Source organism: Rhincodon typus, chromosome 1, assembly GCF_021869965.1.
Source record: "Rhincodon typus isolate 14 chromosome 1, sRhiTyp1.1, whole genome shotgun sequence".
NCBI lineage: Eukaryota > Metazoa > Chordata > Chondrichthyes > Orectolobiformes > Rhincodontidae > Rhincodon > Rhincodon typus.
In genome coordinates, this window is record NC_063332.1 from 135,448,275 (window position 1) to 135,467,087 (window position 18,813).

Consider the following 18,813-nt stretch of genomic DNA (forward strand, 5'->3'; position numbering starts at 1 on the left):
AGTGATGTCGGCAACAACCATTTCCCTTTAAGTTAATCCATCTGTCTTCCATAATGCTTTATTTTAACAAATTTGGCAAGAGAAAGCCTGAATGTTTCATTAGTGCTAACGATATTTTAGGTGGACAGAGAGAGGACCTCACCTATAAAGCAAAAATGATTGAGGGAGTATAATTGAGGGTTACGGCAGACAACGACAGATGATCCAAGTCACCAGCTGGTCGCAGGTATATTTGACCTGACTTCAAAAAGACGCCTTTATGTGAAGAGATCCTTATCCATTACTGAAACAACTCCACAGAGTCCAGTATCCCGTCAGCAAGTCATCCTTTAATTACACATGGAAAGTCCTTGACACTGATACAACCCCCTTAGAGCCAGCTCTCAGACTGAACATGATGTTTGACACTCCTGTTCTTATTTGTCAGCCAGGACTCCCTGATTAGACCAGATTAACAGCCCCAATCAGGGAACTCATATACTCATATACCATAATGTCCACCTGGCTGACCTAGTTACAGTCAATACATCCCCCCTGCGCCCCCTCCAAGACCAAGGACATAAGCCATCTTTGTTTTGTAGCTCCTCTTGGGGTGGTTTAGCACTGGGTCAGGTTCCTCAAACTCTGTCTGTGATACAGGGGGCATGAATGGCACAGTAGCCTCTTGCCTCTTGCACCTGGAGCACCTCGGAAGAAATTAATTCTCTTCTTCAGCGGACAAAGACGTTGAGGTGGTGACATTAGAATTAGAGTTAGAGTTGCCAGTCGCACTGAGGTTATACTTTCAGCGCACAGACCACAGTGGCTCAAAGAAGGCGGCTCACCACCACCTCCTCAAAGACAATTGGGGATGGGCAATTAATATCGAACTAGCCAATGACACTCATATCCTGAGTGTGAACCAATTCAATTGTATTGATTGGTTCTGTAATTTTGTACTGAATATACTCACATCCGAGTCATTGATATTTATATAGTAATTTAAACCTATGGGAAACGGCAATGGATTGAATGCTTCAATCTGATTAGAGGCTTGCAGTGTATATCTTCTATTCTTTGTATAGTTTTCTTAAATGTGAAAAAAAATTATTACCATTTTTATAGATGAATTTCGTCTCTAGCCTGAACTAACATTTGAAACAGGAACAAATTTATATACATTCTTCCCCAACAAATTGTCAAATTGCAACAAGTTGCTCCTACTGCACTCTATATAATTGTGTTAAACCTGTTTAAAAGATAGAAGAAAAGGTGATAATTGCAATACTGTCCTCAGTCTGTTTTCTTTTTCTCATAGGAGCTAAAGAGGGGATTGTAAATCTATAAATACTCCCTCTAGTCATTTGAACGTAAGGGCACACTGATGTTCGACTGGCAGAATACTGACCTCCTGAGCCAATGTTGGCATTGTTGATGGTTATTCCATACAGAAACCCCAATTGTAAGCTGTCATTTTGCTTTTAGTGGCAAACATTGCATGTTTAAGTGAAGAATATGATACGAGACACTTCTTTACAGATGGGGTGTTTGCATATTCAGGGTGGAATTGTTTTATATTCTCTTGATTTACTGAAAGATCTATAATTTGTTTTGTCTGAGATTTACACAGTTATTTCAGGCATGTAGCATGCCTGGTCTGAGAATTTCAAGGTAGTATTTTGTATGATATGCTCTTCAGCTGCAGAGAATCACAATGTGCTTTACAACTGGTTTCTACTTCATGCACTCTTGCATGGATTCACTCATCCTGGTAGTCTTTAGAAATCTTAAAGTACATTGACATTTTTTTAAAATTCATAACTGGGAAGACATTGTTTGATGTCTGAGGTCTTCTTAAGTTGAGGTAGATGAAGTTCAACTTTAGTCGGAGTGCGAGTGGAGTACAATGTTGCGTAATGGATCAACTATGCTTATATATGCTTCGTGATTGTTAAAGTCCATCGCCATCAGTATGTACCCATGCTGAAGGTGAATTTCTTTTCCAAGATATACAACTGTGACCAGGGAATTGCAGCAGGCCCACAAAACCTTGTCATTCAATCTTCAAAGCAACTCAAACTCTCTTATTCATTTCTTGATACTTCCTGTTTGCATTTCATGTGCCTGAAGGCATGCACAAGGCATTTGTGATATTTCATTATGAATAAATCTTAACAACATTAAGTTATTTTAATATCATTAATCTTAATTAATTGTTTGATTAGCAACTTAATGAGATCATGGATTTAAAAATTATACATGGCTGCAAATCTCCATGATGCATACCTATTAGGTTCACAGAGACAAACTCACCTCAACAACACCCTGGTGGTCAAAATGGTAGATTAATTGTTCAGGTTGATAAATAATTTGACATGTCACAAAAATGGTTATGTTATACCTGGGTGTTTGATGTTAATAAAGCTCTGACATTTGAAAACAGGGACAAAATTTTAAATGATTTGAAAACAATCTTAAACTCATACAGAGATAGTGGGAACTGCTGATACTGGAGAATCTGAGATAACAAGGTGTAGAGCTGGATGAACACAGGTTTGTTATTATTTATCATTGTTGTAATTCCAAGTATCTCAGCTATTTTAGTTCTTTTGAGATGGTTGAAAACCAACTCAACATGTTCGGTCCTCATTTGAACAACTTTGGTAACTTACAATTTGATCAGGATTCAGTAAGGAATAAATTTGCTCGAATGCCGTTCAATTAAACATTGAGAAGACTGAAATAATCTGTTTTGGATCCCACTCCAAACTCTGTTCCTTAGTTACTGACTCCATCCATTCCCTGCTAACTTTCTGAGATTAAGATGGTTTGTTCACAACCTTGGTGTTACATTTGACCCTAAAATGAGAACTGGACTTCAAACTACCATCATCACTAATCTATTCCTACTTACATAACATTGCTCAACTTTGTCCCTGCCTCAATTTATCTGATGCTGGAACCCATAATTATGTCTTTGTTAACTCTAGACTTAAATGGATTGCTGCCCTTCCCCTATCTGTACTTGTTGATTGGTCCTTGTTGAACCCAATGTCTTGATTTTAAAATTCTCATCTTTGCTTTCAAGTCCCTTTCCAGCTTTACCCCACCCTATCTCTTTTGTCATGCTCTTCAATTTATCATAAATGTATTGCTAGTAAAGCAATAATACGGTTTCTTTATTAGAAGATAAGTCTATTTAAATAGAGTTAACTGGGAGGCTGTGTTTGCATATGTGACTTCTTTACTGTTGCTGCATTCTTGGTACAGAGTCATGGGACCACTGTATCATATCCTGTTTATAACTAAGTAATAGAATGATAGAATTTTACAGAAAGAGGCCATTAGACCACTGTGCCATGTACCAGCTCCCAAAAGAGCTACCAAGCTAGTCCCATTCTCCAGCCCTATCATCACTTTCAATAATGATTAACAGCATACAGTCATAGAGATACACAGCTCAGAAACAGACCCTTCGGTCCAACTCATTCATGATGACCAGATGTCCTAAATTAATCTAGTCCCATTTGCCGGCATTTGGCCCAAATCCCTCTAAATCCTTCCTAATCATATACCCATCCAGATGCCTTTTAAATGTTGTAATTTTAGCAGCCTCCACCACTTCTTCTGGTAGCTCATTCCATACACATCCTTCCTGTAGCAGGGAGACAAGAAGTGCATGCAGTATTCCAATAGTGGCCTAACCAATGTCCTGTACAGCTGTAACATGACCTCCCAATTCCTATACTCAATGCGCTGACCAATAAAGGCAAGCATACCAAATGCCTTCTTCACTATCCCATCTACCTGTGACTCCACTTTCAAGGGACCATGAACGTGCACTCCAAGGTCTCTTTGTTCAGCAACACTCACCAGGACATTAACATGAAGTGTGTAAATCCTGCCCTGATTTGCCTTTCCAAAATGCAGCATCTCACATTTATCTAAATTAAACTCCATCTGTCACTGCTCAGCGCATTGGCTCATCTGATCAAGATCCTGTTGTACTCTGAGGTAACCTTCTTCGCTGTCAGTTTAAGATTTATGCCCTGAAAGGTGCATGTGCATCATTTCACAACATCTGTAATCTCCTTCAGCTGTAAAATCCTCTAGGATATCTGTTGGCCTCTTGAGCATTCCTAATTTTAATTGATTCACCATTGTTGGTTGTACTTTCAGCTACTTGGGCCCCAAGTTCTACAATACCCTCCAGACACTCCTCAGCCTCCCTTTTCTCCTTTAAGATTCTTATTAAAATGTGCCTCTATAATCGAGCTTTTAGTTGCCTGATCTAATATTTTAGAATATAGTTTGATGTCTTTTTTTTTTGTAATTCGTCTGCAAAGTACCTTGGAATTTATTAGAAGTTCTTTCTGTTGTTGTGCCAAGATATGGAAATTGACTATATTTTAAAACCCAAGCAAAAGTTCAAAGAAGGAGGCAATTGAAAACATAAAGAGGTCAACAGTATTCACTGCACTTAAGTTCATGTCAGTATAACTACAACAAATCAAGACAAGAGACTTTATTAACAAGGATCAAAAAGTATCTCCCTGATGTCTTTTGATCAACAGCTGTCTCTGGAGGTGAGAACTGGTATGTGCAGCTTATCAGTAATGAACAAATGAATCCAGTCAACCATGTTGCTGTAGTGCCACATGAGGATATCCATTTACAAGGTTTAATTTTTAAGGAAAGAAAAATGAGAATGTTACATCTAGTGGGAGAAAATGGGCAGTAGAATTTTTCACACTGTAGGGATTCTGTTTTAGAATGGAGAAGACCAGATGTAGGTGAGGAATTATTTGGTTCAGGAAAGCCTTCTCTACAATGGGAGGGGAAGAAAAGTACAGATTTTCACAGCCTAAGCAGCATTCAGATCTGTAGGACACATCGAAGGGTTCACCTGAGATTACTAGGAGTAGTTTCTCTCCTATCACAATAGTTCTGAACTGTTGAGAAAGACAAGGAGAACATGCGAACTCTCTTGAGCCATCCTCCTTATTTTGTCTTCCATGCTGAAAGAAATGGCAATGCCACCTGTCCCCAGAGAACCACAATGAAAACTGCAAACTGCAGGGGCTGGATTAATTGTCAATTTGGATGGCTACAGGAAGATCCAAGACATATTACAATGAGCTGAGAGCAGTTGTGATACTTGTCTTAGAGCTGATCTTTGCATAATCTTTTCAATGTGACTTTAGTAAAGGGTCATCCAAGGAAGTATGACTTTGTAGGTCAATTCCTCCGCACAAACTCAAATACACTAGTTTCCTGTTGAGGCCATTGTAACTTAAAGCCATCATTCATTTACATCAAATTGCTTGGGCATTGTGCTCGGGGCGGCATGGTGGCTCAGTGGATAGCACTGTTGCCTCACAGTGCCAGGCACCCGAGTTCAACTCCATCCTCGGGTGACTGTCTGTGTGGAGTTTGCGCATTCTCACCATATCTGCATGTGTTTCCTCTGGGTGCCTCTGGTTTCCTCCCATAGTCCAAAGATGTGCAGGTTAGGCGGATTGATCATGCTAAATTGCCCACAGTGTTCAGGGAAGAGTAGGCTTGGTGGGTTAAAGAGGGATGGGTCTGGGTGGGATGCTCTGAGGGTCAGTGTGGACTTGTTGGGCCGAAGGTCCTGTTTCCACACTGTAGGGATTCTATGATTCTACGATAAACTGGCCATGCAGATTGCCCACACAGTGTTGAGCCTGGTGGATGTTCTACATAGAACGATGTAGAAAAGCTTAAGTACCTCTGTAATGACCTAAACAAAGTACCCAATTAAGATGGTGTGCCACCACATTATCAATGACAGATAGGGATAGGCAATAAATGGTCTGCTAGCTGTACCTAAACCTGATGAAAGAATAAAAAATATCTGCTGAGTTTCAGAGCTATGTGATTTTATCTTTTCTTAGATACCTTGTTGAAATGGACATTCAGAATGGGTACTAGTTTATTGCCGCCATTGTCAGGTGTGGTCCTCCTCTACTGGTGGCTATGGACATCAAATGGGAAGTATGCTGTTGCTTGCCTTGTGTGCTAGAACAATTACCGAGCACACTTAAGACTGGAGCTTGATGTGGAGAACTATTGAGGTGTGAAGGATCAGAAAGTCTGGCAACACCTTACAATTCTGTTAATGAAATTTCTAATCAATCAAAACTTCATATGCAGGGAAGACAAAGCTGGTGTAACTCCTTAACACCATGGTTAAAACATAGATTTCTGATCTTATGCTCACAGTGGGAAGCCTCACCCACTCATTGCTTTGATTAGGTACTTGAGCACAATCCTAGTGAGTGAGGCTACCTACCATGAGCACAATGTAAGTATCTTTAACACGATTGTGCAGGAAAGTGTTCTCTCTGATTTCCTTGAGTGTTAATCACTTGAAAGAGAAGGAGACTGGACGGTGTGCTGTGCATTATGAAATTTGAGCCTGTCGAATTATCATCCTCTTAAATAAATTTGTAAACAATACCGTCTCCTTTCTTCCTGATCCTAGTTTCTAACACAATACCATCTCACATTGTTAACTGTTTAATTAAAGCAATAGTAGCTCATTTCAATCTGGACATTAACTTTCAGGTACTTTATTTTCATCTGTTTTGTTTTACAGCAAACCTTGACCAAGAAAACACAGACAGCCTTGACAATTGGTCCTTCAAAGCCCCAGGATCAGATTTCACTGATATTGACTTGATGAACTGAGTCATTTCAGAGTGATTTGCATGTTCCCATCAGAATACTCCTTGAGGATCAGTGAACTCATGTTCCTCTGATGCAAATGTTAGCCCTTCTGATCTGTTGAGGATTCGCTTTTGGTCTAATGCTGCATGTATTATATTCTAGCATAAATAAAATGATGTATGATTTTCTTGTATAGAAGTACAATACATACAAAACTTGACATGGAGGGTTCTTCAGAAAAATTTTTGCGAAATTCCAGGGTGACATATTGAGACAGATACTTCAGTTCTAGTGCCTTGGTGGATTGGGTGATGAAAATTGGGAGATTGATGCAAGATTGAAAGTCCAGTCAATTTTAGGTAGTTTAATAAATACCCTCAGGTTTATTTTTCAAATTATTATTTTAAACAGATACTCTTATGCTGACGAGCACTGCTGTAATTTCTAAACCTATTGTGCATTACATCTGATGCTTACAGAGTTCGGCTACCCTACATCATTCCTAAATCTAGACCCAGCCATGCCCACTGTAGTTCTTGATCTCCATGTTTGGTTTGCCTTCCACTCACTGTTAAAATTTTCTCCTCCATTTGCTCACTGTAAAAGTGATGCTGTTGACATTTCATTTATTGCCATGCTTATTTTGTGATCCTAGACTCTTCCCATGAGGGGAAGGATTTACCTCTCAGCATTTACCCTGTAAAGTGTCTTAAGAATTCAATACATTTCAATGAGATCACCTTTCATTTTTCTCAGCTCCAGTGAGTAGAGTCCCAACTGGTTTAGCCTTTGATCATTAGGCAATTCCTCCATACCATGGATCATCCTAGTGAACTTTCTCTGAACCGCTGCCAATGAAATGATATTTTTCCTTAAATAAGAAGACCAGAACTGTTCGCAGTACTCCAGTAATGGGGGTCTCACCAGCACCTTGTATAGTCTCAGTAAGACTCTCTACTCTTATACTCCAACACCCTTGAAATATTCCTTAAGCATTCTTTAAGCCTTCCTGATTACCTGCTGCACCTGTGTACTAGCTTTCTGTGCATCGTGTACACATACCCTCAAGTCCCTTTGTGTTGTAGCTTTCTGCAGCTTTTCTCCATTTAAATAATATTCTGCACTTTTGTTCTCCCTACGAAAGTGATCAACTTCACATTTTCCCACATTATAGTCCATTTACTAGAATTTTTCCCACTTACTTAACCTATCAATATTTCTGTGTAAACTGTATCTCTCTTGCAAACTTCCTTTCCATCTATTATTGTGGCATCTGCAAATTTGGCTACTGTGCATTTGCTTCCTTCCTCTAAGTCATTAATATATATTGTAAACAGTCCCAGGACTAATCCTAATGGAATCCCGCCAGTCACGAGTTGCCAGCCTAAAAAAAAATCCCCTTGCTTGAGGGCTGAGAGCTGGTTTAGTATTGAATTGGTCAACTGAGACAGGACTGATGTTGGCCAGCCAACCACTGAGAATGCTAAAATGAAAAAAACAAAAAGAGAAGTGGTTTTGTATGTATTTTGAAAGCAGGACGCAGTGTTGCTTTGGAAGATGCTGGACTGTGTTTTTTTGGTTTTGCCTTCTCTGGTTATTCTACAATTGGATTTATTGAAAGTCCCGAGAAAAGAATCCCAGTCTTATAAGCACTAAGGAGAGGTCTCTAGATGTCTGCACAAGCTCTTTGCATTGTCCAGTGACTTTGAAATTCAAGCAAGGTAAACAGTCCAATGTGCTGTGATACAATCCATCAGATTTCATGAAGTCTTGGTATTCATTGTTGAAATGGATATCGACTGGCAAATTACAATTATATGTTAAAAAATTATCCCTTAATTTTGTCTGTCTCTCTGTCAGTGTATGAATGGGGATTAGTGGTCAAAAAAGATTGGGATTAGATCATAGATTTAATTGGATTGCTTTGTAGTTCATCTGTGTTCTGCTCAATTTACACATTATTAATAATAAAATGTCAATTTTGTTATAACCTTGGTGTTCACGTCTGTTATTTGCTTGGGAACATATTATGCAATTTTGAGAGTCATTGAGTGTTTTATCACTGTGAATCACTGTGATGTGATTCCAGTGTTAGCAACTCTGATTTGCTTTGGTTTGCTATAACTGTGGCATAACAGTTCTCAAGAAATTTGGCTGAATATTAAGCTGTGTTTTATTTGCTTATAAATCATCTTTGGGCAGAATTTTCCCATCCCGGAATGATGTAGGCAATGGCAATTCCATTGTAACAATGGTGAGATATTTAAAAAAGTAAGACTGTCAATGTTGAGAAAAAGGTCTGACTTTCCACCAAAGGTTTTAACGGCGAGAAGAGAATCTGGTTATTGAGTGGTGAGGGGGCCCTTTGCATGCATTAGCATCTCATTATTACCAATCCTCCCCTCATTTATTTGCAATTTACTGTTCTCCCATGAGAAACTAGATGATAACGATTCCTTAGTTGATAGATTGGGTACCTGGTGGCTCCAGCTTGTATCTGGTTTCTCCAGACCTTCATCTTGACCACTCCATGGGCAACAATTGCCTGCAACCTTGATCCACAGACATTGGCATTGGACACACACCAGTGTCACTGCTTCAGCTTGGCACATCTCTGGTTTACTTATAATATGAGTCACCACTTCGTTATTGCACTTCAGAGTACACTGACTATTTTCATTACGGTGCTGTTGTATGGCCCTTTGCATGCAGGAACAGGAACTCCTTTCATGTCTCAGAACAGGGCGTATCTTAGGGTTCTCAGCTTGTTCAATTAACACTTATTCACTTTGTGCTTACTTAGATGCTCACAACAACTTTGCATTGCCTTGCTTTTTGTGCAGGAGCTTAGATACGATCATGCATCTGCTTGGGGTTGTCAGGATCAGGGCTGCAGACTGGGAAGTGAGGCACTGTCATTTCTAGAGTTCCAGTAAGACCAGTTCCAGGGATTAACTGGAGAGTTGCACAGAGATAATTCAGGAGTCTGATCACTCATCATTCAAGACAGTCATCCTTGATCCCATAAAACCCAAAAGCACTGTGGATGCTGTGAATGAGAAACAAAAACAGAAATTGCTGGAAAAGCTCAGCAGGTCTGGCAGCAACTGTGAAGAGAAATCAGAATTAATGTCTTGGGTCCAGTGACCTTTCCTCAGAACTCAAATGGTAGCTAGGAAAATGTCGGCTTTTATGCAGAAGATAGGGTGAGGGGAGGGGGTAAGGAGTAAACGATAGGTGGGGATAGAGCCCAAAGAGAGAGAATAATAGTTAGCCAGACAAAGGAGTGGATAACAACCTGGCTAGGAGGGTAAATAGCTGCTAATGGACACTGTTAGTGGCTAACAATGGGTTGTGTGTAATAGCAGACTATGTGATCACGAGGCCTGACGTGTGGGCATGGGGGCTGGGACATAGGAGAGTTCAACCCCTAAAGTTATTGAGCTCTATATTGAGTCCTGAAGGTTGCAGGGTCTCCAAATGGAAAATGACGTATGGGTCTTCCAGCTTACGCCGAGCTTTGCTGAAACATTGCAGCAAGCCAGTGACAAGAGATATTGGCCAGGGGACAGGGTGGTTTGTTGAATTGGTTGCTCACTGACATCTTCCCATACCCCACATGAATGGTCATTCTCCTCCACAGCTAGCATAACAATCTTTTCCTTGTATGACATTAAAAGCCCTATGTCTGCTGCCTCTCTCAGCACACCTCTAGCAAACTTGGTCCTCTCAGCCTGAAACAAGACAAAAGGGAGTGATTGGGTTGGATGGAAATGGATAGAAGAGTAATTAAAGATGATGCAGGAAGAAGAGAAGTAGTGAGATGAGTAGGAAGCACAGACGGCAGGAAGGGTTTGTAATTTAGGATGATGAGATGTGTGAGAGCGATTGAGTGGGTGTGGTACGTGCACCAGTGTGAGTTGTAGTTGACAAGCCTTGGTGAGAGATGAGTGCCGTGGCAGAGCTAGAGTGAGTGGTGGCCCTGCGAGTACAAGGTAGCAGAGAAAGTACAGAAGATTATTCACCTTCTTCCTACACTGCTGTGCATTATGTTTGTCCCAGGCCACACCACGGACTCAGGCCACCAACTCAGTCCCAGCTCGCTGAGTCTGGTGGCATAGCCCACTTTTGGCATTCTGCAGGGTAAAGAATCATCCTTGTCTCCCCATGCACTAGCATCTCCAAGTCCATATCAGTGAAGCAAAGTGCCAGCTTCCTTTTTGAGTCATATTCTTTGTGATACTGGTTGCGCATTATGGGAGGCTGGCTTGCAGCATCTGAAATGATCTCCAGCTGGACTTAAATATGGTTCCAACAGTACAAAAGGCAAAAGGTCCCAGCAATGGCAAGCGCTTTTCTCTTCCCCACTGTGTGAGGGAGGTAGGCTGCATAAATAATAAAGTGGAGAGAAGAGAAAAGGATTGTGTGGGAAAAATTACTCTCATCCATGATAGAGTGGGGCCATGAATCTCACCTGATTCAATATGGAAAATAGGAAAAATTCAGCGCAATATATTTCTCAACAAAGATGAATTTGTACCATCAACTGAAAGACAATATATTTTGTGTAATGAATTTACAGTAATATATTTCCTTTGAAATCAGTACAAATCAAGACCTCTTTTAGCATTGTATATTATGTGGTGACACTTTTAAACAAAATTCTGTTTGTGCCTTTATGAATTCACTACAAATCTATGTGCAATGCAGTTTAAAATAAATAGCTAAAGCAGTATTAAAAAGAAGGCACAGCATGAATTGCCAATTTGCCTAGAATGACTAGATACTTCAGCTATAAGATTTTATGATCTTTGTCCAATCATCCTGAAAAAGATCTGAAATCACAATAGTAAGATTACCTCGGAAAGACATTCTCCATGAATAAGCACACAATTGAGCAGTCAAAGAGCTTTTAAAGTAAATGATGCATTGACATTGTCAGGCTCTATTTCAGTACTTTAAAAATTTCAGAATATATTAGGGGACATATAGGTTGTCAGTATTGGGAGCTTAAATAGATGTATGGCTGTGGTTTGTTGATCTGTAATTCACAGCGATTGTTGATAAAAACCCAAATAGATTGTTTTGTAGTGAATTTTTACTGATTATTTCATTTGCTTATTATTAAACATGAACACATAATCATTGATAAATTCACAGGTTACATTTTTAAAATATTTTAATCTATTGTGCATTGGAAGTAAGATATTTGATTTTCCAGGGTAGCACTCTCACTCTCCAGCTTTAAGCCTTATTCCAGATCATGAGCACAAAAATCAAAACTGAGATTCTCTGATGCAGGGAACATTGCATCATCCAAACTGCTCAAGAATGAAAGAGCCCCAAACTAAGGCATTCTCTTATTCAAATAGATGTAAAAGATCCCATGGCAATACTTCAAAGAAGAGCAGGAGTTCATCTTGTTGTCCTAAACAATATTTCTTCCTTAACCAAAAGCACAAAAAGCAGATTATCTGGTCATTATTAGTGTTGTTTGAGAGAGTTTACAGAGCGCACAGGAGCTGTCATGTTAACCACATTTCAAAATGTGCTTCGAGACATCTGGTTGTCATAAAAAGTGCTATATAAATGCGAGTCTTTCTTTTACAACCTACTTCAAATGTCAGTTCTCTGAAGAAGGGTCTAGGCCCGAAACGTCAGCCTTCCTGCTCCTCTGATGCTGCTTGGCCTGCTGTGCTCATCCAGCTCTACACCTTGTTATTTCAAATGTCAGTTGCCTTCTTTACTTAGAAGCCGTAAGAGTGAGGGCAAAAGAAATACACAGTTAATCAGGAAACAGCAATAAAACAATCATATATTTGACTTTTAAAAGCCTGTGGATTGTGAAGTGGACAAATGATTGAGTTCCTGTAAAATCTCAATTCGATTAGGATACTGTGGGATCCATTTTGCAGTTAGTGGAAATAAAATTTGTAAGGGTGTTTAAATGTGTGGTCATGTCAATAAAGTGTATTTTACAACACCATCCAAAGTCAAAATATCTCTTAGAGTTTTCAGTAATGATGTTGTTGGATATCTAACTAAAAATTAAGAATATTTGGTATAGTTGTATTAACAGAATAGGGAGGAAAAACATTTCCAACAGAAATACATTGTAAAATAAGAGGTCACAAGCCTTATAGTGTGGTTTATATAACAAAAACATGTCTTTATAAATGGATAAACATCCCAAAATGCTTCACAAAGGTGTAATTAGTCAAAAATGGACAACAGATGTCCTCAGCTCACTGGTCTAAGTTAAATGAGGTCTGAGGCCCAATTTTAATGAGGCTTTAGGCTTTGTTCCCACATGAGAATTATTCTGTGTGCTCAGTTTCCACTGGTGATCAGCGCTGCGCAATTTCCTCCTTGGAGATGACAGTTTACAAATAAGATAACAAAAAGAACAACTAAACAATAAAGAAGTTAATAACCCTAATGTATAACTATTATTGCAAAATAAGTTTTTCAGTGTCCATCTCCTCCATGGAAAGTTGCAACATTTTGTGCAAAACTGAATCTACATCTCTGGTTGGTATTTCACAAATTTGCTGTAAGACTGCCAATGCCCTGAAATAGAGAAGAAAGCTATCTTGATTTGAATCATCTTAAGGTCAATGCATTGTCTGGATTCTTATTTCAAAGAGCTCAGATATAACCTGAATATGAGACATGGCAAAAACCAGAGTCAGCAATTATCATTACAGCCGACAAGACAAATGTTTGCTTGGATATTTGATGACAGCTCAAGTATATATTTGACAGAAATAGTTTGTAGAGCTTTTCATTTGACCTCTCCTAAAATAGATGGCTCTTCACCCACCTTATCTTTTCTAATCTTGCTACAAGTGATTGGCAATGATCTACATGTAAACTGGAGATCTATCTCAGCAAAATCTCAGTCTAGTAAAACTTAGTGTCTAACATTATCATGGTCAGACATAAATGAAGAGATACAATAATTCGTATCATTTTTTTCTCCCCTTTGACTGAAAGCAAGTTTTTTTTTCTTTTATAGAAAAATACTGAGGATAGTGCAAAGAGAACTGAAGGCAAGCTCTAGGGACTGCGTCATTCGAGAAGGATTGCTAGATCAAGTGACAACAAGGTGCAGGGCTGGATGAACACAGCAGGCCAAGCAGCATCATAGGAGCAGAGAGGCTGACGTTTCGGGCCTAGACCCTTCATCAGAAAAGCTGAACACAGCAGGCTAAGCAGCATCATAGGAGCAGAGAGGCTGACGTTTCGGGCCTAGACCCTTCAAGTTACAGGTTTCAGCTTCCAGGCATCCATTTTTACACAATCTGTCCAACTTTGCAAAAGTACAAATCAGTAAAGGTATAGAGAAAATAACGAAAAACAATTTTGAAGAAAATAGTTTCCAGTTTTTTAAAAATGAATTTTGTCTATCCATTTGCAAGATTTTCAACATTAATGAAAACCACTGAGATTTTTTCAAGCACATTGATCTATTAGGCAAAAGCTTTGATTGTGTAAAACCAGCAGTGTGATAACTACAGCCATTTCGATCTAATTTATTATGTTGTGCCATGTATTATTAGACAATGTATAAGTCATTTACTTTTTCTTCTTATAATTCATTTGGTGGGAAAGTGCCAATTTCCACATGAACTCAAATATCAAAATGATAAAGTATGTCTATGAATATAATTCGTGTAAATACAATTAGAACTATTCATTCAACTGAGCGTAAATGCTAGAAAAGTAGCATTGTTTCATAGAATCATAGAATTTCGTAGAATCCCTACAGTGTAGAAACAGCCCATTCGGCCCAACAAGTCCACACCGCACCTCCAAAAAGCATCCCACCCCAACTCATTTCCCTAGCCCTGCATTTCCCCAACATCTAACCCACCTGGACACTACAGGCAATTGTGGTTGTATAATATGGACACTGTGGATAGGAATCATGCTAAGATGCTTTTCTCTTACTTAGGTATAAAGACAAAAGATTTGTAAGTGCAGATTAGACCAATAAAATTGACATTCTACATACAAACAGGTTTTTATACCTAGATTTTGTTTCTACTTACATAGTTATTCTTGATACAGTAAACTTGGCATCATTATAAAGAATAATCTGTTATGATTCCCTTGAATAATAAGATTGTCTGGTTACAGACGATATCTGATCAATGTGACTGTGCTGTCAATTCCGAAAGCCTGGCATCTTTTCTTAGGCAGGACATTTGGATAACTGATTACATTGGAGTTTAAGGGATCATGGAGCATTTTAGTTTGATGAGATAAAACAAACTTACAAAGGAGCTATTCATTAAGCTAAAAATATCTACAGGTAAATGGAATCTTGTATGAATCAAAAGTGCAGTTACATGCTATAATGTAAAGGAGAAAGCAACGTAGCATTGTTCAAATCAAGGCTGGAAAAGTTCTCAAACATGTTCACTTCTTTTACAAATGCAGACCTGCCTGACGTTGCAATAATTGGTATTCCACGAAGTTACTTTTCTGCCAACTGCAACCAAACCTTGACAAAAATGAACAAAAGTATTATTGATCTGATGAGGACTTGGGTAATTAGTTAAAACATGGAATCATACCGCATAGAAAGAGACACTTTGGTCCAATTAGTCCATGCTGACCACGCTACCAAACTAAACTGGTCCCATTTGCCTGCATTTGGCCCATTTTCCTCCAAACCTTTCCTATTCATGTACTTATCCAAATGGTTTTTAAATATTATAACTGTACCTACATCCACCACTTCCTTTGGCAGTTCATTCCACACATGAACTACTCTCTATGTAAAAATATTGCTCTTCATGTCCTTTTTAAAACTTTCTCCTGTCATCTAAAAATATGAGCCCCTGGCTTTGAACTCCCTTACCCTAGGGAAAACACCTTTAATATTCACCTCATCTATGCCCCTCATGATTTTATAAACCTGTATAAGGTCACCCTCAACCTCCTATACTCCAGTGAAAAAGGTCCAAGCCTCTTCAGCCTATTTTTATAACCCAAACCTTGCATTCCCAGCAACATCCTGGTAAATCTTTTCTGAACCTTCTTCAATTTAATAATATCCTTCTTACAGCAGGGCAACTAGAACTGCACACAGTACTCCAGAAAAGGCCTTGCCAACGTCCTTTAAAACCTCGACATGAGCAAAACATGACTGTTGCTTTTCTCTTCTTTCATGATGATGAATTATAACCATGGATCAGCGGCATAGAGAACTATTAAAAGATAAATGTTTTAGTTAAATTTTTTTCAGAAAGGACATGCAGTCAAATTAAAATGAAACAGGTTGTAAATTCTGAGCAATGTAATTTGTGACTGTAAGGCTCTGGAAGACTGAAAAGGCCTGTATGGATTATCCCCAGCCTGGAGGGAGATCATGGAAGATCACACTTGATGGGTGTCAAATAAATTTTAAAGAAAAGAACTTCAAACAGAGAGATGCACTCCAAGCTAAACTGTAATTGCCTGTGAATTCTCTCAGGCTGTGAACATGAAGGAAGAAGAGAGAGCAGTTTGAGGAAAAGGCACATTTGTGATTAAAAGCTGGTAAAAAATCTGGTCTGTATGTGCTACTGTGTACTGTGAACATTGTAGTCATGACCTCCTGTCCCTGACATTGACTGCCATCTAAGAAAAAATTGTTGAGGTAACTTTTCTCCTTCCAAAAGTTCTTCAATATCTACAACTCCAACTCTACATCTCTGAGTCAAAGAATGTTAAGCCACAGACAAGAACCATTACCATAGATATGTTTGTCTGGAACAAATTTCACAAATTCTCATATATTGTAGGCACAGCACATCACTATCACTGCCTTTATGTCCAAACGTATTTAATTATTTAATCAGTCCTTTAGTTATTAATTTATACATCTAAAGTAATGACAAATCTCCTCATTTAGAGAGTAAAGCAGATCATTCACGAGCTACTGGAGGCTGTAAATCCTGTCTACTTTTATAATGGGTGGTGACTCACTCCTAAATTGCAACTGCTAAATCAGATTCCTGTGACAGTAATTAATATCTATTCAGGCAACCACTTTCACTTGATCAACAGATGTTTGGCATGCCAGTCAGTTTCTATTCAACTTGGTTTGTAAGCACATAGTCTTCCAGGCTCTAAGTAAGACTCAGGCTGTTAAACCATTACTTGAGAATTCTTACCAGAGATTTCCTACCTGTACCAAATTATCAATTTGGAATTCATTTCTCATTGCACTTACTCCTTGTCTCATTCTCCAAAGAGTATTAGCCACTTGGAAGACAAAATCATTGAACCTTTTTTGGCTGTCAAATTAATTATGAGACTAATAATGCTCCAAGTCATTGAATAGAAATGGTACAGCTTCAGGTAAGTGCTAGTTGGATAGTCAATGCCAATATCCAAAAGATGTTATCCGAATTGTGCTGCTCCTTCATTAGCTTGCAGAAGATGTCTTTTCATTATCTGCCTTACCATTGAAAAGCCTTGACTGTAGTGAAGTTGATTTGTTTGCACTGTAGATAGGTTTGAAGCTCACTGTGGAGATTTTCATCTTGTCCTTTATGTCAAAGTATCTTTTAGTAATATGATAATTGTTGATTGTTGCTAATCAACTATTCTAGAACTGGATACTTAGAGTTCTACGCGAGTCTAATTGCTTCAAGGTTTCATTATTGTTGGCGATTCACAAAATTACAAATATATAATGTTTTTTAATAACCTCTTTCTTCCCATTTTTCACCATCTCCCTTACTTAATGTAATATTTTCAACATCAGGTTAATTTAGGACTCCCAGAATAATAAACTGTTTTGCAAAATTGCCAGTTTTGCATAAAGATAAATTTTACAACTTGATTCGTTTGAATTGGTAATAGATTTAACTTTCATTTGGAAAACAGAGAAAAGCTATTCTTGCTAGCAGTGTCTCTAAACTGTACCATATTTAAACTGAACAATTTATCACGTGTACCAGTGTCTCATTGGGCAATTTAGTTCACTGCACCACATTTAAAGTATTGAGAACGTGCCTGATCTACCAATACAAGTAATTTACTTCTCCAAGAGAATGTGCTAGTCATCCACTAGCTCCAACAGAATGTGCCAGCCATACATGGTTCAAGTTTCAGACGATGGCAGGATTCTGCCAAAGACCAAGTCTCTAGGATGTTTAACCTTGAGGCAAGTCTGGCAATGAGTCTGAAGTCTTGTTTTATATTGAAGGTGCTATAAAGTCAACTGGCTTAGATGGTAAACAAAAACAGACTGAGGCAAGAAGGTTCAGAAATTACAATTGAACTCTTCAGAAACCAGGGGAGTTTTGGTCATGTGGCATGTTCTTGGTTGAGTCAGTTGGATAGTATTAATTAGATTCTACCTCACTAACCAAGAATCCTTTGTTTACTTTCGGTGATTGATGGGGATATTAATACTTCCATAAGAAACTTCTCAGAATCATAGTCAACTTGCATTATATGGCATTTTAGTAAGATTTTGAAACAATGATCTTGTTCATATCTTATCAACAAAACAGTGAGGATATGAACATAATCAAGAATCATATGCTGGAAATACAGAAAAGGAGCACATTGTAATGCTAGTCAGCATGAAATTCTGGCTTGAATCAATAGCAGAGGAACCCAACACCAGTGCTAATTAAAAGTAAGTCTTCAGGGCATGGTGCTGCATATACAGAAAGCTTTAGTATTGACTACAAGTTTTTGGGGCACACCACTTACACCCAATCATGGGTGGTCTAGTTTGAATTATGTTTAGGCTGTAGCAGGAGGGAGAGATGTGCAGAGGAAGAGGAGAAGCTGCTTTAGATAGAGGAGGAAGATGGGGGAAAAAGGCTCTCAGCAAGAGACCTTATATACCCTAACATCTTCATCTCCACTTAAACCAGGAGCTGATTATCTGTTGCCTGATATTCATGAAGAAAGTGCTGGGAGAACTTTGTCACTTGTTGGCGCTAGACCTGGAGCCTCTGAGCAGTGGCAGTGTGGTGCTGTCTGCAATGGTGATCATAGAACCATAGAATCGTAGAACCCCTAAAGTGCAGATGGAGGCCATTTAGACCACTGAGTCTGCACCAACCCTCTGAAGAGCATCCCATTCTGTCCCCATAATCCTGTATTTCTCATGACTAACGCACCTAG

General features: G+C 38.8%; 1 protein-coding gene across 1 annotated transcript in view; it reads left to right on the forward strand.

Moving 5' to 3' along the window:
• Nucleotides 1-8,662, forward strand: part of LOC109911257 — a 115,802-nt gene extending 107,140 nt beyond the window's left edge. Inside the window, exon 6 of the mRNA XM_020510555.2 lies at nt 6,602-8,662. Within this exon, the coding sequence (XP_020366144.2) occupies nt 6,602-6,693 (92 nt within the window). The 3' untranslated portion in view covers nt 6,694-8,662. The remainder of the gene's footprint in view (nt 1-6,601) is intronic.
• Nucleotides 8,663-18,813: the final 10,151 nt, after the last annotated feature.